This window comes from Varanus komodoensis, unplaced genomic scaffold, assembly GCF_004798865.1.
Source record: "Varanus komodoensis strain SLA01 unplaced genomic scaffold, ASM479886v1 scaffold53, whole genome shotgun sequence".
In the NCBI taxonomy this organism is placed as follows: Eukaryota; Metazoa; Chordata; class Lepidosauria; order Squamata; family Varanidae; genus Varanus; species Varanus komodoensis.
In genome coordinates this window covers 4,810,753-4,837,900 of record NW_025336126.1, presented here as the reverse complement: position 1 = coordinate 4,837,900, position 27,148 = coordinate 4,810,753, and the positions used below count along the sequence as shown (strand labels likewise).

Genomic DNA, 27,148 nt, shown 5'->3' with positions numbered 1-27,148 from the left:
AAAGGGTTAATACAATTGATCTGTTCTCAGGTGTGCAACCCAAATGAAACAAAATTCTCAGGATTGGGAGTGGGACAGGGGGTGGCAACCGGGAGAGTGAAGGACCTATGATAGTCTTTCTCTATTTTCACCTTTTCTTCTGTATATTAGTGAAAATGCTCCAGAACCATTGATATGGCTCACTTGAAGGCAAGATGCAACTGATGCACAAGCTTAGTAGTCCCCAAAGTGGTGCCCTCCCACGTGGCTTGGAGGGGCAATAGATGTTGCACATTTGGAGCCCACTGGGCTGGGGAAGGGAAGGCTGCAGAGGGGCAAGGATGGTCAGGCACCTGCCGAGGGCCCACTGACAGGAGAGCCTGCTTCACTGTCGGAAGCTACTTGCTCATCTGCCTCTCCTGGCGGACGCAAACCGTGGTGTGGAAGGAGCGGCAGATGCTACAGTCAACTTGCTCTCTGCTTGTCAAGCAGGTAAGCAAGGCCCATGAGAAAGGGCATGGGAAGTGAAAGCAACCAGAGACAATGGTGGTAAGATGGCCAGCTCACGGAGGGTGGGGCCATGGAGGGTGCCTTGTCAAAGCCCCATTAACCACCTGGAATTGGCACCGGGTGAGGAGAGGCGTGTAATGGGTGCTGTGCCAGAAACTAGGCCACAAGAGATAGTGTCAACATTTGCCAGAAGGAGCAGGCACCTTTGAACTAGTATAGGAGCACTTTTGAGCCTGCCTTAGAGCTTTTCCTGGTGCAGAATTTTGATGCAAGTACAAAGCAACACAGAACCAGGGCCAATTCAGAGCTTAGAAACAAATGCCAAGCAGCAACAGCTTCCCATCTTGTCTGCCCATTTGACCTACCAGGCTCAAGTCCAAGTGCTGCAGGAGATAAGGCAGCCACACCTTCTCAAACCTGCCGTTCATCTACTTCCCCTCCACGTATCATACAACCTGGACCTCTGATCAACTACTGCAGGTTGGAAGGAAGGGCAAGAACTGCATTATTCTCGTCTGCTTCTGGAAAAAGTAGCATAAAAAGCAGTTCTTCCGTTTTGAACTAGGCAAGCTAGACTTGTCAGTCTTTACTAAAATTCATTCATTTCCTCTAAGATCTTTGCCTCATCCAGTCTGTTGGCATCTGCGTGTTGGCCTACAACTCTCATCATCCCCAGTCAGAGGTCTTTCCCATCACCCGCTTACCTAAGCTATCAAATTATGTTCACAATCCCAAGAAATTTATCTGGGCTCTCCTGCATGCCCGGAATGAGCTCCAGCACCGAGCGTACAGCGAAGAAACCTTCCGCTCTGCAATCAGACCAGGCATGTGCAGAGCTAAAGCACTGTATTTCCTCCATCTTCTCCAAGGGTAGGAACCACAGTGTGGGTCAAGTCAGTTTAACAAACCCTTTAATAAGTGCTTTCCAAGACTTCCATACAAAATGTAATACAGCAGAGGTGGGGCCCATGTGGCCCTGGAGGGACCGTTGCTGCTCCCATCAACCCTGGATGGCCTAGCAAAGGGCGAAGAATTGTGCAAGCCGCAGCCCTGGGCACAGCCATCAACGTATCTTTACCTTATGTTTACCTTGAGCTGGCCTAGCAGCAGCTTTTCCCTTGCTTGCTCAAATACATTCCTTCTTGTGCCCAAGCGGCAGCCCTGCCTCTTAGCCGCAGAATCACACCATGCTCCCTACTCTGGACTTCCCCCTCCCTTCACACTAACCACAATTAAGGGACAGGGCAGAGCCAGCCTGAACCACACGTAGCGCTGTGTCTTCCACACTGAAAAAAAGCACACAGGATTTGAAGTTGCTTCTAAATATACCGGGGCTAATGATGTAGCAGTGAGAATGATTTATGACTAAGTTCGAGGGGCTGTAAAGTGTATGATTCCACTGTCTGCTTCTTTCGCAGTCCAACCCAGGGCTGTCCTAACGCCTCAGGTGATGGATGCGGAGGGTCAGGAATGGTGGTGAGGTGTCTCAGAGCTGCGTGTACAGCTGAACTTGCCCTTTGCTCCCTAAGCGAGACCTGCCGCTCTCACAAGCAGGGGAAGGCGCTCTGCTGTTGCACTGCTGCAAGCCAGCTGCCAGCCCAGTTGGCCCTTTTGAGCGAAATCTCGGTGGTGGGGGTCGGGGGGGATACTGTGCTACACTGCCAGTAGCAAAATATTTGGGGCTGGCTCTGACAGCACATCAGTCAGCAGGGCAATGACAAGTAAATGCAGGCCTACAAGATCCAGTTGTTAGTTCTGGAGTTCTTCACAGAGCAACTCACTTGTTTTTCTGGGCACACCACTGTGGCATGGAGGCAGAGGGAAGGCCCCTCTCTATTTCTGTAGCTCTAGGCAGCCGTGCGGGTGCTTTCAAGTAAAATAGGGGTGATGGTGGCGGTTTCAACCTCTTTATTTTTTTTCCTCATGAATGTAACCATATAAAAACCATAAGTTATGAAAGTCACACGATGTCAGCTTTCAAAGGGGCAAGGGACTTAAAAAAAACCACCCCCACCCCCCAGGGGTCTGGAACAGGGAATTGAAGAGGGGAAGTACAAAACCGTCGGTGAAGGAACAACACCCACAAAATGGAGATGCCCTTTCCCTCCCACCCACATCTCCACACATCCTCTTGATTTAAAAAAACAAAACAAAACAAAAAAACATCACACACACATCTTTTGACACCCATTCCACCCTGCTAGTGGATGCTGGATAGATGTGTGTACACCAGAAAATCCAAGCACTATTAGCACTGGAGATGATAGTGAGAGGAGCAGAGGTAACTCTAGAAAAGGGCACGGGAGGGAGAAGAATTCTAGGCAACACAGTTTTGTCAGGGGAGACCAACGATGGTTTAACAAAAACAAAATAAAAAAATCATGATGGATGCCTGCTGTCAGCACTCAGGCCTCAGGACAAAAGGACGGAAGGACAAACCACATGTGTCTTCAGTTGTGCTAACAGCCTCAAGTTCATGGCTGGGGGGCAGGGCAATTTTGCAAACAAAGGGCAATGGGGTTTTGGAAGGGGGTCTTGGCTATTTCCCCCAGCCTCTAATACTGACCCTCTCTCTCCTTGCTGGCCCAGAGTTGCAGCAACAGGGAACTACACAATGAAATGAATTAGTGATACGTCAACTGAATAAGACGAGGGAAAGGGTTAGCTCTGGGTGCAAGGGTGGCTGCAGGAGGAGGAGAGAAAAACTGGCTGGGGGCAGATGGACTAACGCATCCGGTAATCCGTTGAACACGACAGCTCACACAACTGGCCCTTGAAGTCCAGGTCAATGGTGAAGTCCAGGTCTCGCTGTACATGGGACAGAGAAGGGAAAAGTGTCACAAAGCCTTATTTCACCCAAGATGCTCCTCCTCACACCCTTCCCCTCTGAAAGAATGGGGGGATTGCTCTCCCTTTTCCCTGGAAATAGCCTTTTTCCTAGCATCTTAACACACTCGTTCCCAGTCCACACGCAGTGTGTTGCTCATGTCTGCATCACACAACTGGGCCACCAACAAATGCATGCCCGTACTTGAGAGCAGTGCCGTGCCCTTGTTCTTCTTGTGCCTTCTCCAACCCAGCAACCTTCAACTCTCTCTAAATGCCACCAGGTGCGCCTTGCTTTGAAAAAGGTGTTTAATATAACAAAAGGTGGAGAGAGGGAGAGGGAGAGATTTTTCCACCTTTCTCATAACACTAGAACCCTGAAGCTGACTGGTAGAGGATTCAGGACGGATAAGAATACATACTTCACTCAGCACTTATTCAAACTATGGAATTCACTGACAAAGGAAGCAGTGATGGAGGTCACCAATTCGGAAGGTTTTAAAAGGCAACTGGACAAATGCATGGAGGGGGAGGCTACCGGTGGCTACTTGCTGGCCATGTTCTAGCAACCTCTGCTGTTGGGTGCTAGCTGGTGCCTGTGTGCACCAGCTACCAAGGAGCTTGGGCAGGCAAAACTCTTCTGCTCATCCTGCTTGAAGGATCCTATGGGTAGCTGGTTTGCCTAGTTTGAGCACAGTGCTCGACTAGATGCAGCACTGGTCTGATCCGGCGTGACTCTGCTGATGTTCTTATCTGCCAAGTGTCACAGGATACGATGCAGCTGAATACTGGTGGCAGTGGGGGGACAACTTGGGAGGGCCTCTGATTTTGACTTCGCAGTCACTGAGCAACTATTGTCCAGTTAAGATCACAAATTCCAAGGACGCCACCGGCGGCTCTGGCCTGACACTTTGTGGCTTGGGGCCTTTCAAGGAATGCACAAGGCCAGTGGGCATGATCGGCGACGCTTCCTGCTCTTCCTATTCTTCCCTCTGTGGTTATGCTAACCCTACAGGACCCCTTTACTTTAGAGATGCGAGAATGCTGATGGGAGAGAGCAGAGTGTTCCTCACGCAAGGGAAGGCCTCTGCTCCGATGTCTCCTGCGAGGCACCCAGGCACGCTCTTAATGCCGCGGGGCTTTCCCCACCCTGCAGAGCCCGTGCTTTGTTTGCCCAAAACTTCACGCAAGCTTAATCCGTCAAGACTCATCCAATCCATCAAGTGCCTGACTTGGGAGAATCGAGTGCATTCGCTGCCTCTAGCAGAGCCCTCTTCAGCCTGGAGCCTTTCAGATGCGTTGGGCTACACCTCCCAGCGTGAGAAGCACGAGCTGGGCTAAGTGCAGCAAATAGCATTGAGAGGAAGGAGGGTGTGGGGAGAAGTGGGAAAACTAATTAGACCTGCCACAACCCGGAATGCCTCCTCAAAGCGGGAAAGCAAGCTGTCATTCAAGTTCCGAAAAAAGCTGTTTATTCATCGGATTCAAGCTTTGAGCAATGGGGAGTTTAATGGAAAAAATGCAGGCTGTGTTTTCAACACAGCATGTGCATGCACACTAATGGGGGGGGGATGTGCACAGGCTTCTGCGGAGAGATTTCACTCAGATCGGCTTCCAGCCTGGAAGCAACCCATCTCCTTGGGCTGGCAGCCACTCAGTCCTCTTGAGAATCCTCCAGTGCTGTGGATTTTCCTGGCCCAGGCAACGAGTTCTTTGTCCCCCTCCCATGCACACACACTCCCAAACACATTAACTTCATCAGTTCCTTCAGCTTAACCAAGGCGTAAAGTCCTTAAAGCCCCCGAATCTCTCTCACTCTACTCAGGAGTTAAACAGGAACGTAAGGAACATTGATTGGCCTCTGACATTCAAGCAAGACTGTGCAAGACCTACAACCAAATAATATTCTCATCATCTAACAGGAGTTCTCCTGTTCAGGGTTCCAGCCAGCCTCACCTGAAAGAGGCTGCTCCATTTCTCACCTCTGACCCGTTTTCCACTTCTGAATGAAACCAACACTGCATGGCTACTGAGCATACTCAGTCCACACTGACCTGTTTATGGGTCTGACCTTCACCTTGAGAAGGAGCTTTTAAAAATACCAATTTTTGTTACTTCTACAAACCCCAGAGCTTCCAGCAAGCACATGAATACCTCCCCTCTTGTTTTACCCTAATTTTGATTGAAATCTATTTTCATTCTAGTTTTAATTTTATTTCAGTTGGTACTTGCCACCTGAGTTTTAATTGAGTGATGCAGTAAGAGATTCCCAGAGGATGATAAAGGGATCAGAACTAAGCATCTGACTCACATTGTTCTTGGCGTTGGGTTTCATGCCAATGGTGCCAAATATTTCCTCTCCTGTCTTCACTGTCAGGTAGTCTTCCATGTAAAAGACCGTCTGCTTCCAGTGGGTGTAGGGAGATTCAGGGCCTGGGAAACAACAGCAAGGAGAGATCACTGAGAAGGCGTATCTTGGAGAAAAGGAGACCGACTCCTACACACATCCTCTACTGCAGCCTTTTTCAACTTGGCGCTCTGCAAATGCTTTGGGCATCAATTCATATCAAGCCTCAGGCAAGCAATGAAAAGCATCAGGAACACCAGAAGTTGTTATCCAGAACTGCTGGAGGGCGCCAACTTAGAGAAGTCTGCCTTTATGGTCAGTTGGTTTTTATTTACCATAGGCTCCCTGCCCCACCCCCCCACCCTTGCCTTCAAGCTATCAGCTGGGCGTTTCAACATCAGGCTCACTGAAAACTAGAACTCCTGGGCTGGGAGAAAGCCCTGCCTAGAATACCTCCTGGCTGAAACTAAACTACCCGCCTGCCAGCAATAACACATTCTTCTCAGAAGCACTGGCTGCTTATTAACTAGCTAACTCTTAGGCCCGCTAATTTCACTGCTGCCAAGTTCCACTGCCTGTTAAGATGCAACCATTAACTTCCACCCTTCCCAGAATACTAAACCAATGCACAAAACCAAAGCTGCCCCCTGCCAATTTCCCAAACCAAGGCTGTGCCACTTACTGGTGGAGAATCCAGTGCGCTTGTGGCAACGGGTGAACTCTATATTGAAATAGGCAACCAAGGCATGGATGTAGTCATTGCGTTTCACTTGGAGACAGAAGGGTGATGTGAAGGTGAGGTCCTCCACCTTCACTGTGTAGATGTCCACCTCCTGTGAGCCATGGGTAGGGAGGAAACATTGCAGGTAAAAGGCAGGAAGAAATCAGATCAAGGGCACATGCACACACGCATGCAACGATCAGCACTCCTCAACAGCCCAACATTACAGGTTAAAAATCTTTGAGTGGCCAGTTTTTCATACACACGAAGCTGAGAGTATTCTGCATGCATGAAGCTGGCATGCCACTCATAGCATGTGTCTGGAGGCAGCTACACCGGGTTCGAAAAAGTTTCCAGAGGAAAGGCGGAGAAACTTCCATTACTGGCTTCCTACAGCTTTACAAGGCAGGAGGGCTGTACATTTTGTTGGCCCTTGCTTGATGTATCTATTTCCACCCACCTCCTCCCAAGTTTATGGCAAGGCTGCGTGTTGTCCTGCCTGTGGAAACCATGTATGCATGGACTACCTGCCCACTGCTACGATTAGCATATGAAATCCTGACCAAGTCAAGCACATGTGCATCACCAAAAAAACTCCTCCCGAGCAAGAAGCTCACGCGAAGACGGCAGACCACGTGTGACAGCAGCAGGCGAATTCCAGGCCGCATCCTCATCACAATCAAACTTCGTGAGATTAGGAAAAAGCTTTGCTTCCCTTCACCCGCTTTCCCATTTCTCTAAATGTGGGATGTACTTGTAAATACTGCGGGGACTGGCGCTGTTTCTGGTAAGTGCTGTGCAACATTCACCATGCTATTCAATCAAGTGTGAATCGATCTGTGATCACGAAAGCCAGGCTTGGTCTAGAGAATGCTTCCACTTAGCACACTGTGAACTCTTTTGATGATAGACACAGCAATACCTCAGCCAACAGGGTGCAGAAGTGAACTTCCTCCAAGCGTCAGGGTCCCTGAATGTCCAGAGTGGGCAACTTTTACCCTCCAAAAGTTGTTGGTTTGCATCTCCCCTCATTTCTCGCCATTAGCTAAGGCTGACAGGAGGGGCAGTCCAACAACATCCGGAGAGCCACGTGCCTCTGCTGCACTTTCCACCACATGGGCCCATCTGTTGTACATTATACCCTCCAGGAGACAGGAAGGCACCCTGCAAGCACAGCATGACGAATGGAAAGGCGGCTTTCTTGCTCGATACGGTGCTCAGCAGCAGCAGTAACCAAGGTGGGTCATGGGGCAGCCAGGCAGAGTAGTGCAGTCAGTCACACCTACCTTGATGAGGCAGGCATTGGTGACCAACTGCTTTGGGTCAACGACATCCACCAAAGGTTCTTTGATTGCTACGTCTTTAATGCATGACATGTCAAAGCCGTACACATTCTCCCACCCTGCAAGGAAGAGAAGCCAGGGAAGTCAGACCCTGGAAGACCCTAACCCATGAAAGATAGGAACACCCAAAGAGAAGCAGATACAACTCCATTCCCCCGCAGGACTGGGCTAGGACCCTCATGCTCAAGCTTTCTGCAGTCATTTGTCTATTCAGCACCCCCCGCACATTTGCACTGCAGAAAGTCCTCGGAGCATTTTGTTCATGCAGAGCAAAGCAGACCTGGTGGCACCCCAGGGGAACTGAGAATATGCTCCACACCCTGGTTGCTGGCAGGCTGTCTTTTGAAGAAGCTAGGTGGCCAGGATTCATCTTCTCCTGAAAAACTTCCACTACATCTCAGGTTTCATCAGCAGAGAGAAATGCTCACTCTAAACAAAAGTTCAGACACCAGCGGTATCTTTAATGTTCCAATACTGACATTCCCCCATGCCATTTCTTATTGTCTGGAGATACTTGAGTCAGGTCTCCCTACTTGCAAACCACTATGGTGTCCCTGCCACTTACAGTGGATCTTGTAGTCTTTGTACTGCCGGTCTTCAATAGCTGTGATGTACAGCGTAGCACGGTCCGGAAATATGAGTCCATCGGGGGTCTGGGAGAAAAGGGAGGCAGAAGGAACGGGTTAAGCCCCACAGCACTTTATTTATTTATTTAATAAAATGTGTATGCCGCCCACTTACAACCTTTCCCTTCCTGTGGAAACTAAGTTTTCATGATGAACTACAAGACAGGTATGGGGGCAACAAAGGCATGTTTCAATTCAAACACCCCTTGATTTGAACTGGATAAACTGAAAGTAAGGTACCAATCCACTTTCAATCATCATGTTGCATTGTTTAAATTTCAGCCACAATCGGAAAAAAGTTACTATATTTGAAAGGCTTGTACACTGATACTTTACAGTTACTTTCAAATCACACAGTTTAATTTAATTGTACTCTTTCTGGCACCATGTCATGAACTTATTTGCCCTTATTTTTTGTTTCAGTTTGTTGTAAATCATATACTGTATTTTAAATCTTTGTACTGCTGCAAGGTCTTACTCCGGCCTTTATTTCTATTGCATACTGTAGTTTTTAATATTCTAAATTATGTAATCAAGAAATACTCTGTGCTATGACCTTCATGAAGGCTGATCCTAGAGTGCAGCATACATGCCTCCTTTAATAAAAGGCAACTTGCCTTTGCTAGTCATCTCTGAAGGGGTGCTGCAGTATTTCTAGATTAATCCCAAAGTCAGAGCATCCCAACAGGAAGTATTTTTTGTAAATCTTCATTGCAACTGTCCTGTCCACTGGGAAGGGGGGCATTCCATTCCCCCTCATGCCTAGGAAGTCTTTAAATTTGCCTTCTAGAAATGAATCTAAACTCCAATCTAATCCAGCAACCAGTTTCTAAAGTAGCTAATGGCCAGTGATAAACCTCTGGCGCTTCATGAAGCACAGGTTTAAGAGCTCCACAAGGAAGAGCTCTTTGAAAAGTTGTGTGGAATACAGCAGGGACAGAAACTGTTTTTGTTGGGGGTCTCATTCCCTCGGGGGTAATCTGTCAAATACCACATGTCAATGACCAATGGGGAAAGAGCAAAAAGTGGATGGGACCAACCCTTCTCTCTCACTCTGCCACCCCATTTTTCCTGTCCTTCTCCCCACCCAGGAGGGAGCTGGAGGGAGACAGACAGAACTTCTCTCCAATGTCTGAACTAGTCCCTTGCCCAGGTTAGGCTGAGGAAGGGAAGTTCCATGCTCCTGAAATACAAGATGTCCCACTGGTCCATCTATAAAGGAAGCAGCATCAGGCTGGAGTTTCAGAAAGAATGCGCGCGGTCTTGGCCCAGGTGATCCAGGAATTCCATGGGGCAAGCTCATGCTCTCAAAGGCTCTTTGATCCTAGGCAGCAGCAGCACTTTCCTGACACTGCGGGGCACCCCAAAATTACAAGAGGAAAGATATGCTGGGCCTCTTCGTTGACAGCATGTGTGGAGAAGGAAAGCTAGAGACCGTGGATTAGAGTCAGGCTGGAGGAATACGGAGGGGGGTAGATGAACGATGGCAACTCACCAACCACTTGTCTCGGGCGTAGATGACAGTATTGAGCATGGATTCATAGAAGAGGCAGTAGCCCATCCACTCACTGATGATTATATCAACCTTCTCCACAGGCAGCTCCACTTCCTCCACTTTGCCCTTGATGATGGACACCACTTTAAGGGAGGAAGAAACAACAGCAACAACAACATAGGATGGCACAGAAGGAAGGTGCACGACAGCTTAGGAAGCATAACTCTTAAAAGCAATTCAGCAAAACAGCAAAAACAGAAACGAAAGGCCTACAAGATGCTCTCAGCCATGGCCTGAGTGAACCTGCCCAGTGCAAGAATTACGGACTGCAGTCATCAGTACACAAAGCAAGACGGGAACGGATTCAGTTTACGATTCGAAATTCAACACAGGTGAGGGAACACACAGGAAGCAGGGGTGCTAAACTCAGCCACATGCGCTGGGGCTGGGTTTCCATAGAGGACGAGGATGAAAAGGTGGTGTTGGAGGCTTCATAGAAGCTCCAAGGAAAGGACAGGGGAAAGCAGCAGCAAAAGACTGTTCTGGGAGAAACGTGCCAGTATTAAGGGACAGCAAGGGAGGAATGACGCCAGTGCAGAAGAACTTTGACTGGCTAATGTGCAGCAAGGCCAGAGAGTTTTTAAAGGTAAGCATGAGGTCTGCGTTGCAGCGGAAGGGAAGCCAGTGTAAGTTTTAAGGAGGGCATGATGTCCGTGTGATGAGGGGATGAGAACTTTGAAAACTTGAGTTCAGAAAGAGATGAGGGGGCCGAAGTGCAAGAGAGACGGATGGAAGGGCGAAGGTTGCAGTTGTGACAAGATGAGGAATGGCCCAAGCATGAGTCATAGTCTCTGAGGGAGTGGAGGAAAACTGCATCTCGAGTCTTCCCTTACAAAATTAAAATGCAGTCCCCCACCCTCAGACAACCGCCTACATTATTAACTACATTACCACTTCTGCATTTAAGAGGCAGATGAAAAGGAAGATGAAAAAGGGAGGGCTCAATGTAGAGGACAACCTCGAGGACACCCTAATACTGGCCAGAAATGTGCAAGGGCCTGTGGCTGCACATTTCACAGCACACCTTGCATTAAAGGGAGAAAACTGGAGTGGAGGAAAACTGCATCTCGAGTCTTCCCTTACAAAATTAAAATGCAGTCCCCCACCCTCAGACAACCGCCTACATTATTAACTACATTACCACTTCTGCATTTAAGAGGCAGATGAAAAGGAAGATGAAAAAGGGAGGGCTCAATGTAGAGGACAACCTCGAGGACACCCTAATACTGGCCAGAAATGTGCAAGGGCCTGTGGCTGCACATTTCACAGCACACCTTGCATTAAAGGGAGAAAACTAGGGAGGGATCCAAGGATGCTAACAGAGAGCAGTCAGATTTCACCCAACAGGGCACTGGCTTCTGCTTAAACTTGAGTGGCCCAGGTAAACGAAGCAAACGTTCAGAGCTGAAAAACAAAGCAATTACTCACCATGGTCGAGTTTGTTGGCTTTGACAATTTTGACAGCATAGTCAGAGATACTGGAGCACTCAATCTGTTAAGAGGGTAGTTGGAAAGAAGGGCAGCAGGCAGGGAGGAAGGGGCATGGGAGAGAAAGAGTGGGGAGAGATCTTACATGTCAATGAATCACATGGAAGAAAAAGTATTTCTCCTTCCTTTTCCTGCTCACCCAGCAATCATTAGCTCCCACTTTTTCAGAGGAATATGGAAAAGAGGTGGAATATGTGAGAAGCGCCCGTGCACACACACAACCATTTCTAATCCTCACAGCTGTGCAAGAAACGTGTTACGAGTTCTGCTGGAGAGTTAAAGGCCCCATTTACCTCCCCCTGTTGCACAGGCACTCAGAGGGTTCATAAAGGAACGCTGGTTTTCTTACTGGAGGATTTGGAACTAGGTTTAGTCCAGACCTCCAGACGCTCATGCCTGCACTGCTTAGCACAGCAGTCGCTTTCACAGAATGAGCCGGACAATGGAGGCTGGCCTGCTTACAGCTGCCTCTCACTCACCCCAATGACTTTCTTGGCTCCAGCCTTGGCTGCAAACATGCAGAGGATTCCAGTCCCACTGCCAACGTCCAGGACCACTTTGTCTTTGAAGAGGTGTCGGTTGTGAAACATGGAATTTCTGTAGGTCAGCGTACGCACTTCATCCTTCAGCATTTCCTACATGTGGTGAGAAGACGATGAGGATGCGTGTCAGTGAGCCTTTCCTAAGTACATTTTACATCCCCAAAGAATGATTCATTTTCCATGGAAGTGTTTTAGGACCCACACCCCCGCTGACTATCACCTCATGAATCCCGAAGTGGGCGTAAGAATCAAAATAGTAATCCTTGGAGGTCATCTCCTCTGCCGTTGGCTTGCCGCTGCTTTCCGGCTGGGTGCACGAAACCTGGCAGAAGACAAAGGTAGTTACAATGGGACGGGCCCATTCACCTCAAGGCCTCACTTCAACTTGCAAAGGCAACAGAAGGGGAGCGATGTAACTGCTCCTTTTCAATCCCTGCCCACATTCTGAAGACCTTCAGCTGAAGATAGGATTGTGTGCTTAAGCCAATGCATGTTTAGACAGAAGGAGGCCTACAATTCCCAACATTCCTCAGCGACCCATCCTGTCTAAACATGCATAGGACTGTGCCCTTTCCCAACCTGGCACCCTCTGGTGGCACTGGACTACAACCCCCATCACCCCCAGCCAATATGTTTCATTTGAAAGCAAAGAACTGCTGTCTTCCAGATGTGTTAGACTATAACTCCCATAATGCCCAGCTAGAATGGGTACTGAAGATGGGAATTCTCAGCCAACACACCTAGAGGGCAGCAGCTTGGGGAAGACTCCAACAGACAACATGGGTGGACAATCTGACTCAGCCAAGAGGTTTATGATTGATATTGCAGCTGTGGCAGAGCTGCTACAGTGAGTTTAGGAACACTTAAATATACACACAACTAAGTTTCATTGGGTTACTATGATCTCAATGAACTGTAGTGAATCCCTTTTGTGCCCACATTGGACCAAATTCTCGCATTTAACTGAAATGACCTGAATGTGCATAACTGTATCTTTTCAAATAAAAAATTCAAATTTCCTTCATCCCAGCACAACACCCTAACCACCAAGCATCATATATTACTGCAATTATAATGCCAATACCAGTTGTGTCCCACTGTAAAGCTGAATATTAAGAGTAGCTCTCTGTCAAAGCTAGCTGCTGAGCAGGAATTTACTGTGTTTTAAGAAGAAATCTGAGAAAACCCTTCTTTTTGTTCTGCCCAGCCACAAATACCTGTTTTTGCTCTTCTGCCTATTCCTAGCTCGGTGGAATGTAATTAGCATAATGGCAATTTGATTGACTTCTTCCTGCAGCTTTCTATATCCGGAGGCCTTGGGTCCCCAATATCACTGTGGGGCTTTAGCCTAGGGCCAAACATTAATCCAAAAACATATCAGAATTGCTTGGATCTAAGAACTGATTTAGAAGCTAAACCCCCACCTCACAAAGGTAAACACCATCATGCATTGAACGCCTCACAAATCACACAAGCACATCTTTCTTTTGCTAGCCAAGCACTTGCCTGCCTTGAGGGATTATCCAAGTTCATTCTTGGCCATAGAGCTTCTTTATGCTCAGACTGAGCTGGGGCTCATTCAGTCTGATTTCATATAGAGGAAACCAGTGAGGAAAAACCTTCCGTGGCTTTTGTTTTTAATTGACCATCTTTGCAGGTGGGTGGGAAATGGTGAAAGAAATGCAGGACACTTTAAAGCAGACTACTCCGTTTCTCGGCAGAAGCAATTTTAAAAACTAGTATGTGGAAGGAATAGAGGTGAAAAGGATCCGAGCCATTTAGTTCCTTTGGGTGTAATCGTATGCATGTTTAGACAGAAAAAAATCTTACAACTTCCAGCATTCCCTAGCCAGGTTTTTTAAAGACCTTTGACAAATTTCTACCCTCCCCAAAATTGAGGCATTGCAAGGAAGGAGACAAAAAGGATGCTTAAAGAGGGGACAACTTACATTTGCCGTTACTACATTTTATGGCTCCAAACCTGTCCCTCCACCTTCCCCAGCATCAATTTATCTAGGGCCCATACGGTTCAGCTCCCTTGTTCAATACAAAAAAGTGGGGGGGGACATAATCATAACACATGACTGCAGCAATTACAACCTCCAAACAGGAGATATAACTCATTCACAAAAGTGTCCTGTTCAGCTATTTGTGAAGTGGGGGTCTTTGTGCCTGAAAGCAAGGCTGCAACCTGCTGCTTTTCAACTATCAGGCCTTCCAAGCAAGACTGTTTCAACAAGGCACAGAGCTGCTCCCAGAACAGAGACCTCAGTTTATGGGAGGAAGGTTCACAGTGGCCAGGCCTAATAGGTACACACAAGAAGCCCACCCTACAATTTAAATAGCATTGTTTTCCTGCCCCCAAAAGTTGCTAGCCTGAAAAACAAATGCTGATCTGCTGGGGCTGGCACAGGAGGAACAACACTGAATTTCTATGCTGGGCACAGAGGGAGACTGCATCCCTTCTTTTGCTACCAGCCTGCTCGTTTGCCTACAAGCTGTTGTTCTTCGTCACTTATGGCAACCGGGCTGCTTTACAGCATTGTTGTTATTGTTGCAAGGCTGCTTTACAGCGTTGTGATTCGGGTCAGCAAGATGCCTGTGCGATGTCCTAGTGAACCGCAAACACACAGGGTTACTGCCTCTGGGTTGAAAAGAAGCAAATCCTAGGCTCCAGCTGCATGGGAAGCCCTAGGGAGAGAGCAGGCTTGCTAACTGTCAGCTTGCCTTCTTAGCGGAGCATGTCGCACCTTACATGGGAAGAAAAGGCCCTCAAACAAAGCAAGCAGTTCGACTCAGCAACAGACCTTGAAAAATCCTGCACCAATGATGATAGGCAGAGCTATCAAACTGACACTGATGTTTATGAAGCATGGGCCACCTAAAAAGACACACTGAGTTGCCCCCCACTAGAGAGTCCTGCTGGACTATTGAGTAGTGGAATATAAATTTAACAACATAAATTAAAATAAAATAAGCATCTACAGAGTATTCTAGTTCTGATCACCAGATTTGCCACAGCAGTTCTCAGATTTCTGGGGGGGGGGGGGGGGAAGCCTCAATGAGAAGTTCCAAAACTGTGATACCTAACCCTGAAATATAGGAAGACAATGAAAGGTGAACACTTATGATGTCATGAACATCAGAACCAGGAAAAATTATTCAAATAGTTACAGGAGCAGGGATATCCAATCAATTGCAATCAACATCATAGAATTTTGTGGCACTTTTAAAGTTTTCAGCCTTTGCTAACCTGGAACCCATTTTTAATCCCAGTCATTAATACAAGGCACACTTTTAGGTTTTTAACTGTATGGCTTCCTAGATGTTCCTAGATGTCACAACTGGTTAGGCAGCCTAGAGAAAGTTAAGGAAAGTTATAGGCCCACTCCTGTTCAAGGTTGACCAAACACAAAAGAGCATAGGACTTCTGTACATATAACTGTTCTGAAAGGAAAAGGAGATCTGGAATGAGTCTGAGACTGCAGGTCAGCACACGCTGCCTTCATCCATGGTTCGGGCATGAAGGACCCCTAGGAAATGACATCACTTGTGATTTCGGAAACGGTTCCACCGTAAGAGGAAAGCTGCCCTGCCTCAGTGATGACAGCAAGAGCTAGGCTCTGCACCTCGTCTTCAGCTAGATTAGAACAGCTTCAAGGAGTTTGCACTCCTCACAGTCCTGGGATTGCAGAAATGAAGGGAAGCACACTCTTGCCTCACCACTGGATGGCTAAGAGTCATTGGGAGGCTATCTGCTCTGCTTCTCCAGAACAACGTCACAGCAAGAGAACCACCGGCCTGGCTTCTGCCAGCAGTGAGAGAAGGAACAGCTGCCCGTAGTTTCCTTCTCACTCAAAGAGTGCACATACAATATGTGGCAATGTTTTCAGTAAAACAAGAACACAAGACAATCTGCTTTAAACCACCTTGAGCATCAGCTGAAGACCAATGACTCTGAGGCACGGTTCCACCCCTCATGCTCTCAAGATTTGTCAGACTACAACTTGCAGCATCTACAGCCAGCATGGTGAGAGTCAAGGAGTTTATCTCACCACAGCTGCAAAGGACCTGGCAGAGGAAGGCTGAAGTTCCAATCATGGAACTGCCTCCCTAATGAGGCCAGATTGTCCCCAATCCTTGCCTTGCTTCAGGTGGGCTATAAAGGCAATTTAATTTCAGCTGATTTTTAATAGGTTTTAAAGTTTTATTCAGTACCTAGGATATTTTAAATTTGGCTTGTTCTGTTCTTAATTCTGGACAGTTTTGTGCTTGAATATTGTAATATGGGCACCCTTTTGAAAAGCTATCATCAGCAACAGCACCATTACCACCCCAGAAAGAAAACTCCCTGGGTTGTTTACCCCAATGCATAAAATACAGTACAAATACAATAAAAACAGTGTTAAATTAGTTTTAACTAGCTTAACATACAGTTTAAAAAAACCCAGCAAAGAAGAAAAATCACCCTTCAGGCCCCTGGATAACCAAGACCTTTAAAGGCCTCTGCATAGAGGGTTGTCTTGAATTGGTACTGAAAATATGGTAAATCTGGTACCAGGCAGGGGGTTGTTTCAAATATGGGGGGGCACATCATAGAAAAGGCCTTCCCCCTTATTGTCTTGCTCCAAGCCTCCTGTGGGGTAGGTAGGTAGAAAGATATTTTAAACATTAATAAAATGCAAGCCGATATATTGATGCATAAGCTTTCATAGAACAGAAAATGTGTAAGGAATAGTTCATGAAAGCTTATGCCATAGCAAATCCATTTTTCTTGGTGACAAAGTACCCTGCTGAATTTTTAGAAGGCAAGCCTGTTCAGAGATGAACACAGTTAATTTTTTAAGAAATAAGGTTACGTGTGCATGAATGACCAGGCAGACATTTGTTTAAATCTTCTGCCACAGATGAACATGGGAATTAAAGCTACAGCTCCACTTCGGGGCAGGGGAATGTGCTCTGACTTGCCACTGCAGCCTTCTTAGCTGCATAGTATCTACGGCCCCAGTGCATTCTCCTCTGTCCACCCAACCCTCTAGGGGCAGCCTTTTCATCCTCACTCACTTCCAGGAGCAGGTGGCTGGCTGCACTGGTACAGGCCTACCTCCTGAGCTGCTCTAGTCCCTGACTGTCCCCAGGTATGGGGAGCTGCAACGTAAGTTAAGGAAACAGTGAGCTGGGCACCCACACTGTAACAAACCCTTACCCCAAGACCCAAAGTCACCCAATCCCCTATCCAGCCCCGCCAAGCAGATCTTTCAGGGCACACTCCTCCGGTATTCATTCCAGCACATGTGCATTAAAGCTAGGACCTTTTTTTTTTTTTTTTAATGAAGACATTAAAGCAGAAAGAATATGGATTTCTGTGCTATAACCATTCCTCATTTCCCAACTCTTCAATAAGAAAATAAGCTCCAGGATGGCTTTGAACTGGATATATCTGTTTTATAATTCTTAATTCAAACTGCAGCTTTTGGGACAGGCAGGAGCATTGTTGTGTTAACTCTGGAAATGTGTGGTGGGAACAGAAGCTCACAAATATTGGAGGAGCAACAGGCATGCAGAAGGAGCCATGGACAAAGATAAACAAGAGGGCTGAGTGCCATGGAACTTCGTGTCTGGCCAGCACTGAAAATCCCCAACTAGGTCCTTCCCCTTCTCCCTCACCTCCCCAAAATGTCTGAGCCTTCATCCAAAACTGCATTCACACGCAGTGTTTTCCTATGAGAGTGAGACTATAAATATGAAAAAGATGCTTCATGGTACTCTAAAACAAGCACGCCCACTCCCAAAGTAAGGGCACTTGCTGGTGGGGCACTCTCTACCGCCACTTTTGGCTCCCGCACCCTCATGCTTGCTGGCTGTGTCCATTACTAGCTGTCACATTTTCATATAGGTTACAAAACTGTCAGCAGGATTGGGAAATGTACAGAAATGTCATGATGATGCAGTAATTCAAAGGGAAAAGTGAAGAAATGTGAATTACAACTGCCCTAACTCCTATGTACTTCCATTTAAAGAAGGGGGGGGGGGGGGGAGAGAAAGGGGAAGGAGAAAACTTGAATACATTTGGAACACACACCTGTGTCCTTTCTTCACAAGGTTTTGAAAGCATGGGATGGAAGGTGTTGTGAAGGGATAATGTAGGATGTTGGCAGCATAGAGTATGACACAGATTGTTGCCATTCCCAGCAATCCACCATAAAAGCATCCTGCTGGATTGGGATAACACAACAGGCCACAATGCATATGAGCAATTCTAAAGCAATCCATGAGTTCTCATCAAAAATAACCCAACCTGCAGAAATCAGGCTGGGTTCCATCACACAACAACTCACCCTGGCGGATGGGTTGTCATGTCACATGAACCAGCTTAGAGAGTCCTAAATTAACTGGATCAAAGGAAAGCAGGTTCCACTGAGGGCACAAGCACAAGGTCGCAGTCACAGCAGATTGAACAATCTGAAGCAAACAACTTAATACTCTCAGCCAGTGTGAATTAGGAATATCCCTTGCACAAATGAATTACTTTCAAGGACCTTATCCTTTTTCATCTTGCACTGTTTAACTACACAAACTGAAAGGGTTATGAGAATTAGATGAAATGTCCCAAAAGATGTATGGAAATAAGCCGGAACAGGCAGAATTTAAATAGGTAATGTGGAGGTATTCTTGAGAGCAGATAAGAGATCAAAATATGTTATCATCTATGTTTACAATTCATAGGAATAGTGGTAGGTTATTCCTAGCAGCTTTGAAGGGAAATACTTCAATAAGTAAGTTGCCTACAAAAGCAGGAGGGGAGCAACTATGGAGACTGATCTACCAAAGGAAAAATGTAAGGGAAAGAGGAAGGGCTGCTAGATGATAGACCACCAAGCCAGCAACACTGTAAGGAAAGCAGATTTGGATGGGGCTACTGGGCTTCACCCACAACCAGGGTTGGGCACTAGTCAAGTGCTCATGAAATCAAAGGATATTTACATCTTCTAGCGGAGTCTGCAGGCTCATCCCATTAGCCAGCGTGGTTACAAAATTCTAGGAGAGAGAGAGTAACAAGGGAAATAAGGTCAATTCAGTGCTCAACGGGAACTGAGCCGGAGACTGGATCTTGTTAACTGTGGGGGTAAGGGGGACAGAAGAGGTGGCAAGATGTGGCCAAGGATACAGAGACAAGTCTGAGTGTGGGTGGAAGCGTCAAAAGGCAGATCCAGCTACACTGCTGCCCCAGTGTCGAGAAAGACCAAGTTTCCTTCCAGAGAATGGTACCAGGTCTCAGGATTGCCATGGCAACACAGACAGTTACAAGGCATAGAAAGGTAGTCTTCATTAGCAGCTCGCCTATTGTAGAAAGAGACCCCCCCTCCTCAAATAACGCATGCACCTTCTACTATGGCAATGTCACCAACATGACAATTGCACTGCACAGAACAAGGTCGCCTCCAATTTAAAAAAAAGGCCTCTTATGGGATTATCACAATCCCATGCCAAGAATAGAAAAATAAAGTCAGCTGAAATACCATCAACATTGCTAGGCCAGGCTATAAAGGGCTCTCTTGGATTGCTTTGTTGTGTGACAACTCCCTCAGTCAAGCAATTCCTGATAAAGGGTTTGGTGTAGAACCAAGATGTTCTGGAACACTATTTCCTACCATAAGGCACTGGTAAGCAAGGTCTTATGATCATGCTAAGAACTACTATTTAAAGTAATGAAGGTGAAACTGAATGGCAAAAAAGGTTGTGCTAACTATTTAAGTTACAGAGAATACAGCCACAAAGTAACAGGAGTTTGATATTCCACACACTCATGTCGGACCACTCCTGCCCTCAGTCCTCACTACTCTTGCCATTCAATTTCACTATTTCCAGTAGTAATTTCTGAGATGTCTAATACTCTCATAGGACTTAAAATACCATTCTGATGTATTTCTAGCCCACAGATATACAGAACTAACAGCACAAGCACCCAGCACCACCAACCCCACCAGAACTCTTAAGAGGTTATCAGTGCAGCCTCCGCCTTATCTAGCTTAATGCAAGTTGTTACCCTGTACCAGACAAGGGCTTCTCTCTGTCTTAAGCAGGCCTGAAGCAAAGGCATAACAGCGTTGACTTTCTAAACAGGGCAACAACAAGGCAACTTCTTTACAAAATTCCTAGGAGGATGTTTTAGCCTTCTCCAATCTGATGTCTTCCAGATGTTTTGGTCTACAACCTTCTTCAGTGCAACATGGTTACGAATGTTAAGAATGTAAGTCCAAAAGTTCTGGAGGACACCATGCTGGCCAAGGTTGTTTAAGAGCACCGATCCTCGGCAAACTGTCCCTTACGGTATCTAAAACTTTAAAAGCCAAAGGAAAGGAGTAAGCCCACCCATCTCAAGCCATTAAGCCTCACTCCCTTTCCAGTGGAAAAGACTGGAGAGGAGACTTCTCGAAGACCTGTCCTAAGACAAGATGCTCCTTCAAATGCGTGAAATGGGTGAAAGATACACCAATTTCCTGTCCCCCTGCTCAGCTTCAGATCTTTCCCTCCCCCAGTGGAAAGTCAAGCAGCTTCCTCTCCAAATTCAATTCAACCCCTGGTTCTAATTCAGATCTTTCATTTCCTGCTCACAGCACTTCTTCAGATTTAACCCCTCCTGAAGCTTGTATGCTGAAACTATTGAACTTCCCCAGTTCTGTCTCTCCTACACTTCCCTTCCTCAAGTTCTTCATAACCTACCAACCACACTATCTACATTTTGAAAGCTTTTCCTGACAATCATTCTTAGAAGATCCAAGGATTTCCAGTATAATTAATTCCCCCCACAATATTGCTATCCTTCCTCTTCTACCTCCTTACCCAGGCTAAAAGCACAAGGCTACTCCTCCTACAATTGAATTTAACTAGCTTCACATGCACCTTTCAAGAAAGTACATACAATCTGTATGGCTATGGGGTGTCTCCCTCAGCCAAACAACCCCCCCAAAAGCACCACAGCCCCCTTATCACCAGGGCACAATGGGCCCACCAAGGCAAAGGGACAACCTCTTTTAAAAATTCGGTGGTGTTCAAACACAGTGCTAAAAACACTCCAAGGTCTAGCCTAAAATTGAATTTAACCGGAGAATTTATTGGGACTGGCAAAGACTATACCAGATGAGACATATAATCCAAAAACCATGGGGACAGAGTGAGTATGCAGCCGTCCTCACAGGGTTGAGGGCTTAAGGGTGCTACTTGACAAAAGCATTTTGGCGAACACGGGGATTTAACAAATGGCTTCGAATCATTGAAGGAAGGATCTTTGGGGTCTGCAAAGGAATTTTACAAAGGCCGGAAGGAGGCCGAATTTCCATGAGCTCCAGGGCTCCAGCAGGTCCATGATGCCTCCATATTACTGGGAAACAATACCCCAGAAGGTCCAAAGGATCCGAGAAAGCTGGGGAAACATATAGTATCAAAAGGGCAGGATCCTCCTTGGAGAAAGAGCTCAGCTGGGCCGGTGGCATTCTTATGGGGGGGGAGGCGGCTGCACAGAGTGGGTGGGGAGGTGACGGGGAGCCGGGGATATCAGCGGGGCAGGGACCCTGCAAGGACCACAGGAGAGTGAGGAGCGGGTTCCACCTGGGGTGTGCGTGTGAAAGAAAGGATCTATGGGGCCGGCATCCTCCTCCAAGGCTGGCGGGGCGGGGCGGAGCTCCACGGGCCTCCCGCTGGGCCAAACGGGGGCGGAGCCCGGTGGGGGCAAGGCGTGCCATGCGGCTACCATGAGGAGGAAAGGAATCCGATTATTTGAGGAGAAGGTGCGGGCCTTTAGGGGGAAGCGGGCATGGGTGCGAGTGCACGACCGAGTGCCGTGGAGGGAAAGCCAACAGGGCAGCCTACTGAATATTAATGCTACAGAAGCCTCCACCACCGACGCGCATACACAAACCCTGCTCAGCCTCATCCCCACATTCATAGCTACTGGGGCGGGAGGGTCCCTTCTATCAATTACACCCTGTAGGAGTAAAAATGATGTGGGGACCGGGAAAGAATATGGGCTAGAAAGAAACTTAGTGCCTACAGCGAAGGACGGGGAGACGGTGGTGGCAGCAAATTATTCCAAGTGGGGGGGAAAGGAAATTAATGGGAAGAGGTAGCGGGGGGGGGGGGGGGAGGCTGGGAGGGTCAGTCACTTGTGGGGTGGGGGGACGGCCAGACGCCATAGGCCCCCTTAAAGCAGTGCGGGGTTAATGGGAGGGAGTCTTAGGAAAGCAACCTCGTGATTTAATGGAGGGACTTTGCGGACCAGCGTATAGGGGGCACTAGGCTACCTCAAACTCTCCCCTCCTTTCTCTCCCCCCCCCCACACTCCCTCACCTCCATGATGCAGTTTGCAGCCTCCGCCATCTTGCGAATGAGACACAGAAAGAGAACCGCTGGCCCTACTCCCCCAGCCTCGTTGAGCAAAGGGAGGAGACTGAACCACCTATTGGGCGGGGGCGCTGTCGCTCCAAAGACAAGAAAAAGGGAGAGAAGCCCCGCCTCCGAGTCTTTTATTGGCTGGCGCGGCCTCTGTTCGTCAGAAGGGGAATGGTTTTTTTTAATTAACCAAAGCTTAAAACTCCATTGGACGAATCCGAGGGGGAGGGACTCGGTTTTTCAGTTCTTGCACGTACAGACGCACGCGCAAATAACTTTCAATGTGGGAGGGGAGGGAGCCTCAGTCAGGGAAGGGGAGGGAGTCGCCTTTTCATGAACTTGACATGCCATTGGTGTGGTGGGGGAAGATTCGCCAATCAGCGCAGGAAAAAGATGTGTCGGGTGAGAGGTGAATAACCATTGGTAAACCTAGACATCAGTCAAAGGTTTCTGCCTTCGCCTTAGCTATTGGTTTTTTAATTTCTGAAGGACAAGAGAAAGACATCTATTGGCTTGCCGGCCTGACAATCAAAGAAGAGTGTTGGAGTTCATTTGCCTCAGCGAAATATGACAAAGGAGGTGATAGAGGCGGCGCTGCTCGGTCTGATGGGAGAACTGAAGTAGCGCAGACCGGATATCCTCAGTTAAAATGGCTAAGGACGTAAAGATAGAATGTGAGGGTGAGATGCAAAGATGCCCATCCTGACACTCGATTGGTTGAGATGAAGTGTCATTCAACAGCACAATCCCGCCCATAAAACTATTTTCTAAGTCAGTATTGGCCAATTTGGTGCTTATTTATAAATTAAAAACCTTTATAGTGTCCTTCACTCTCGTATTGGCCAAATTGTATGCGACTTAAGAGGAAACTAATTTAATTAAACAATTTATTGGCGGAAAAACATGTCAAGGAGAAGCAGACCTTATCAAAATAATTTACTAATTGGCATTTATTATTCCATCGCAAGGTCACTTTTTTTTTTTTTTAGGAAGAAAAAGAGCAAAGCGTCACTCCGGGACTTGTAATAACGTTTTCTGTTCATGACAGCATACATTGGTTGAATTTGTTGTCAATTAAACACTTTCGCCGGTCCTATTGGCTCTCCGCCTCCTACCATCGAAATAGGAATCGTGGATCACAGGGTCCAGTGTGGTTCCATTCACAAGTTGGGAATTATTCGTGAACGCTCATTGGTAAAGTCATGGGGCATCCCTATTGGTCCAACAAGAGTGCCATTGACAAGTTTTTATTACACGAAGCTGGGAGTACGGTTTACCCGTGTGTATGTATCTGTGCGCGCCTCCGCTTCCTGCTATCGCTGCAGAGGAAAGGAATCGAATATAGTTATTGATTAGCATGTTGCCTGATAATAGTAAAATAATCAAATCTATGCCTGACTCTCTCCAATCCCAGCTGGATCGTGAATTTGGAAAGCGTATAACCGATTCCAACCCCAAGCAGATTTGATACTAAGCCACTGGATTTCAATTTGCCAAATTGGGGGGAGGGGGGATAGTGGAGTGTCACTTAACGGGCTTGTCATGGATGTTTACAAAATAGCTGGTTTTGCTTTACAGGACTTGCTGGAAAAATGGTTGATTCACCTGTTTTAAAACAATATACCTGCCCAGCAGGTAAGATCATCTTCAGCTGTTGTTTTCTAGAAGCGTCAAAGCATGTGAAGCGAATGGCTACCAAGAAGAGGACTTTTCGGTTGTGCCAACCAGTTGTGGAATGCGCTTACCAGACATGCTTGTCTGGTGTCTATAAGACTTTATTTTCTAAAAACAAAATAAAAACTAAAATGCTTAAGAACAGGGTGCTATCCAACACACATTTAGGTAGGGGGGAAAAGGGCTACAGCTCCCAGCAATTTGTTAAGCTGGCCTCCCATGCTGGAAGTCATAAGCATTTTAGTTCTCATTTTAAACATTTATATTGTGTTGTATTATGTTGTATTTTATGGCTTTCATTGTTGTGAACTGGCCAGAAAGTGTTGGCTATTGATCAGTATATACATATATTCAATGCATAGATATTAAAATGCCTTATTATTAAATGTAAGTGCCTATTGTTTAATAACTAAAAATTTGCAAATGTGAATAAGTAAAAATAGTAATTGCATTCAAACACAAACACAGGCATGAATCTGCTTGTCAAAATTACTTGTCAAGATTAGCTGGATGGTATCCAAACAAGTGCTGAGTTAAAGCCCTGTCACTTAAACTACAGGATCTCAGTAATAAACCCACATGAGGCTGTATTATTCTTGGCACTAGGGTGCAATTCGGTTGTAATTATTATAAGCCCTTGAACTTCAAGGCTTACGCTCATTGCATATAGGGCACCTCCCCAACCTCACAACCTACATCTTTGTTAAATTAATGTTATGCCCAGTCTAGCAAAAGCATTTCTGAGGGGAAGGAAGCTGGAGAGTCCCCAGAATAGCTTGTGTCCTGGCCTTTCCAGTCTGTCCCCCCCCCCCCTTGCCTTGCTCACTGAAATGCTCCCCTTTCTCCCTGTACAAGGTTGTGTTCCCAGCCTCAGAGAGGCAGCCAACACGGTTCTTTCTGTGCTGGCTGTGAGGAGATGGATTGTGGACCACTCACTCCAGTGTTGGTGCAATATCCCAGCCTAAGATCTGAATCCAAAGTATTCTGTGGCTTGTCAGGTGCTGTCTAGATAGAGACTGTAGGATGCTTCCTCCAAAGTTCTCTCATCTAATGAGCAAAAATTACTGTAGAAGGTGTATATACATCAAAAACTTGATATTTATAGACATCTAAGGGTACAGTCCTACTGCCTCCCAGCATCATCTAGGAGACCATAGCATTCCTCAGAGGCCCAGCTCCAAAAGAACTCAGAGGGGGTCATAGGGGCATTCTGGGGTGGGGGGGGCACAGAGTTACACCAATTAAAATCTGACCTCCAGTCACTAAATCTTGGCACTAAAAATGACTGCGTAGGAAAAACAAACGTTGTATGGTGCAGTGGTGGGTTGTCAGCACGACACTTCATTTCTGCTCATAAGTCCCCAAGTGCAGAGTCTTCTACACATCTGGTTCAGAGATGATCGCATTCTGCCCTAAAGGATATACTAAGATTTAATTAGCAGGCATATGTGTAAGAAGTTATCTTCTCAAAGGTATAGTTCAAAATTCATCTAGCTAGCTTAAAAGGTGCCCATGTGAGCTTTTTTGTATGTTGCCATTTTTCAGGAAGTTTTTGGTGCTAATAAGATAATGAGAGTTGTGAAGTCCTAATTTATGGCACAGTGGTTAATTTTAGTTGTGAGGTGATTTCTACACAAAAAAAGTATAAATATTGCTGATTTTGGAATGTGGGAACTCTAAGCTTGTGTACCTGTCCGTTGAAATGGCCTAGTCAGAATTTATTTCTATAGCAGCCATTAGCCAGAATGACTGTCTGGGCCATTTACAAAATCAAACTATACAAATAAACACAATATACAACAAATCTTTAAAATCAAATATAAATACAACAATAAAACAAACAATAAAATATAATTGAATAAGAACTTGGGATTTAGAATAAAATCTCTCCTTTTTAAGCTATTAGGACCCAGAATTTTAGGAAATTCTATTTCCTATTCAGCTAGAAATTCTCTGCCTAACAATATTTTTACTACACATTATTATGATGTGATGCCACATATCTAAAAAATGAATGAAAAAAATATTTCTGTTACTGAACCTTGTTAACACAAAACTGAAATTGAATCCACCTATAGCCATTTTGATGTATGTTTTGTTTTGGTGATCAGTATAGGTAGTTACTGGAACTATAGTTTGAAAACACTCTGCAAAGGCCCAATCTGTAAATAGATCTACCTGTAATTGACAAGCTCCTACATCTGCTTTCCTTTCTAATACTGACTGACTGAAAGTTTTCTGGGAGTCATTCTGCAAGAACTATCTCACAAGGGACTGCTTTTTAAAGCTAAAATGGAATAAGAGAAAAGAGCCATACAGACTTCTGAGCTCCCAGGGAATTGAGAACTTGATACAAGCAATAATGAACAACATAAATACCTTATAGAACATGTTCCAAAGAGGCTGGCAACCCCACGGTGTTTAGTGGGGCTTATTCCGATTTAAGTGTTGCAGTCTTTATGGTCCTTCAAAATGAATCAGTATGCAAACACATGTTTTCAGAGTCTCTCTTGCTGGATGAAATCTCCCATCTGTGAAGTTGCCAAAATCCAAACTTGAGCAGCTTTTGGACATGACATAAAAATTAACTGTTTGGTTTCCTGAACTTGTGCTAGCAGGTGGGTGAACTTTAATGAAACTGTGCAATTTGAATTTTATTCATTTTATTTCAAATGCTTTTTAGTTACTACCCAGCCCAGAGCCAAATCTTTCATTGGGTGATTTGGGGCAAGGTGTCCGCAGTATGCAGGTGGCACCCACCTCATTCATCTGGATCAAGCGAGTCTATGTGCGTTCTGAGCCTGTAGCTATATGCATTTATGGCTTTGACGAGGTCTAATAAACTGAAGATGAATCTCAGTCTATAAGGTAGATTGATGAATCTCAATCTACCTTATAGATAGGCAGTTCTCAGCTCCAGGAACTGAACTGTTCGCCTGTTTTGGCTGGGCTTGCTCTCCCTCTGAAAGGCAGATACATAGCTTGGAAGTTCTCGTGGGCCCAGTTTTGCCAATGGAGGCTCACTGGTAATGTAGTTCAATGACATCTAGAGGACAAGAAGTTTCCCCATTTCTGTCCTAAACTCACCTCTGCGACCCCACCCCCTTTCCCGTCGCATTTTCTTCTCCCATCACAAATGGCATTTCTG

General features: G+C 46.3%; 1 protein-coding gene across 5 annotated transcripts; it reads right to left on the bottom strand.

Moving 5' to 3' along the window:
- Nucleotides 1-1,383: 1,383 nt before the first annotated feature.
- PRMT1 (protein arginine methyltransferase 1) lies at nt 1,384-22,396 on the bottom strand. 5 transcript variants are annotated; one of them, XM_044448120.1, is made up of 12 exons: nt 22,285-22,329; nt 18,918-18,975; nt 17,042-17,085; nt 12,158-12,259; nt 11,875-12,030; nt 11,336-11,399; nt 9,848-9,990; nt 8,292-8,379; nt 7,670-7,785; nt 6,345-6,495; nt 5,627-5,748; nt 1,384-3,297 (listed from the first exon to the last, which is right to left on the bottom strand). In XM_044448120.1, exons 1-12 carry the CDS (start codon nt 22,312-22,314, stop codon nt 3,214-3,216), a joined length of 1,158 nt encoding a protein of 385 aa, XP_044304055.1. In that variant the 5' UTR covers nt 22,315-22,329; the 3' UTR covers nt 1,384-3,213. The 5 variants fall into 5 exon arrangements, with proteins under 5 accessions (XP_044304055.1, XP_044304056.1, XP_044304058.1 ...); XM_044448121.1 differs by lacking the exon at nt 17,042-17,085 and having other exon boundaries at nt 18,922-18,975; XM_044448123.1 differs by lacking the exons at nt 17,042-17,085; nt 18,918-18,975 and having other exon boundaries at nt 22,285-22,396.
- Nucleotides 22,397-27,148: the final 4,752 nt, after the last annotated feature.

What these genes read in the sequence shown, in the direction of transcription:
- PRMT1 (XM_044448119.1), bottom strand. Translation starts at nt 17,221, where the DNA reads ATGAATACCGGAGGAGTGTGCCCTGAAAGATCTGCTTGGCGGGGCTGG. An exon ending in AGCCAACAAACTCGACCATG is followed by an intron (nt 9,991 to 11,335) that starts GTGAGTAATTGC and finishes CCTCCCTTAAAG; the next exon opens with TGGTGTCCATCATCAAGGGC. An exon ending in AACCCAACGCCAAGAACAAT is followed by an intron (nt 3,298 to 5,626) that starts GTGAGTCAGATG and finishes TCCCATGTACAG; the next exon opens with CGAGACCTGGACTTCACCAT.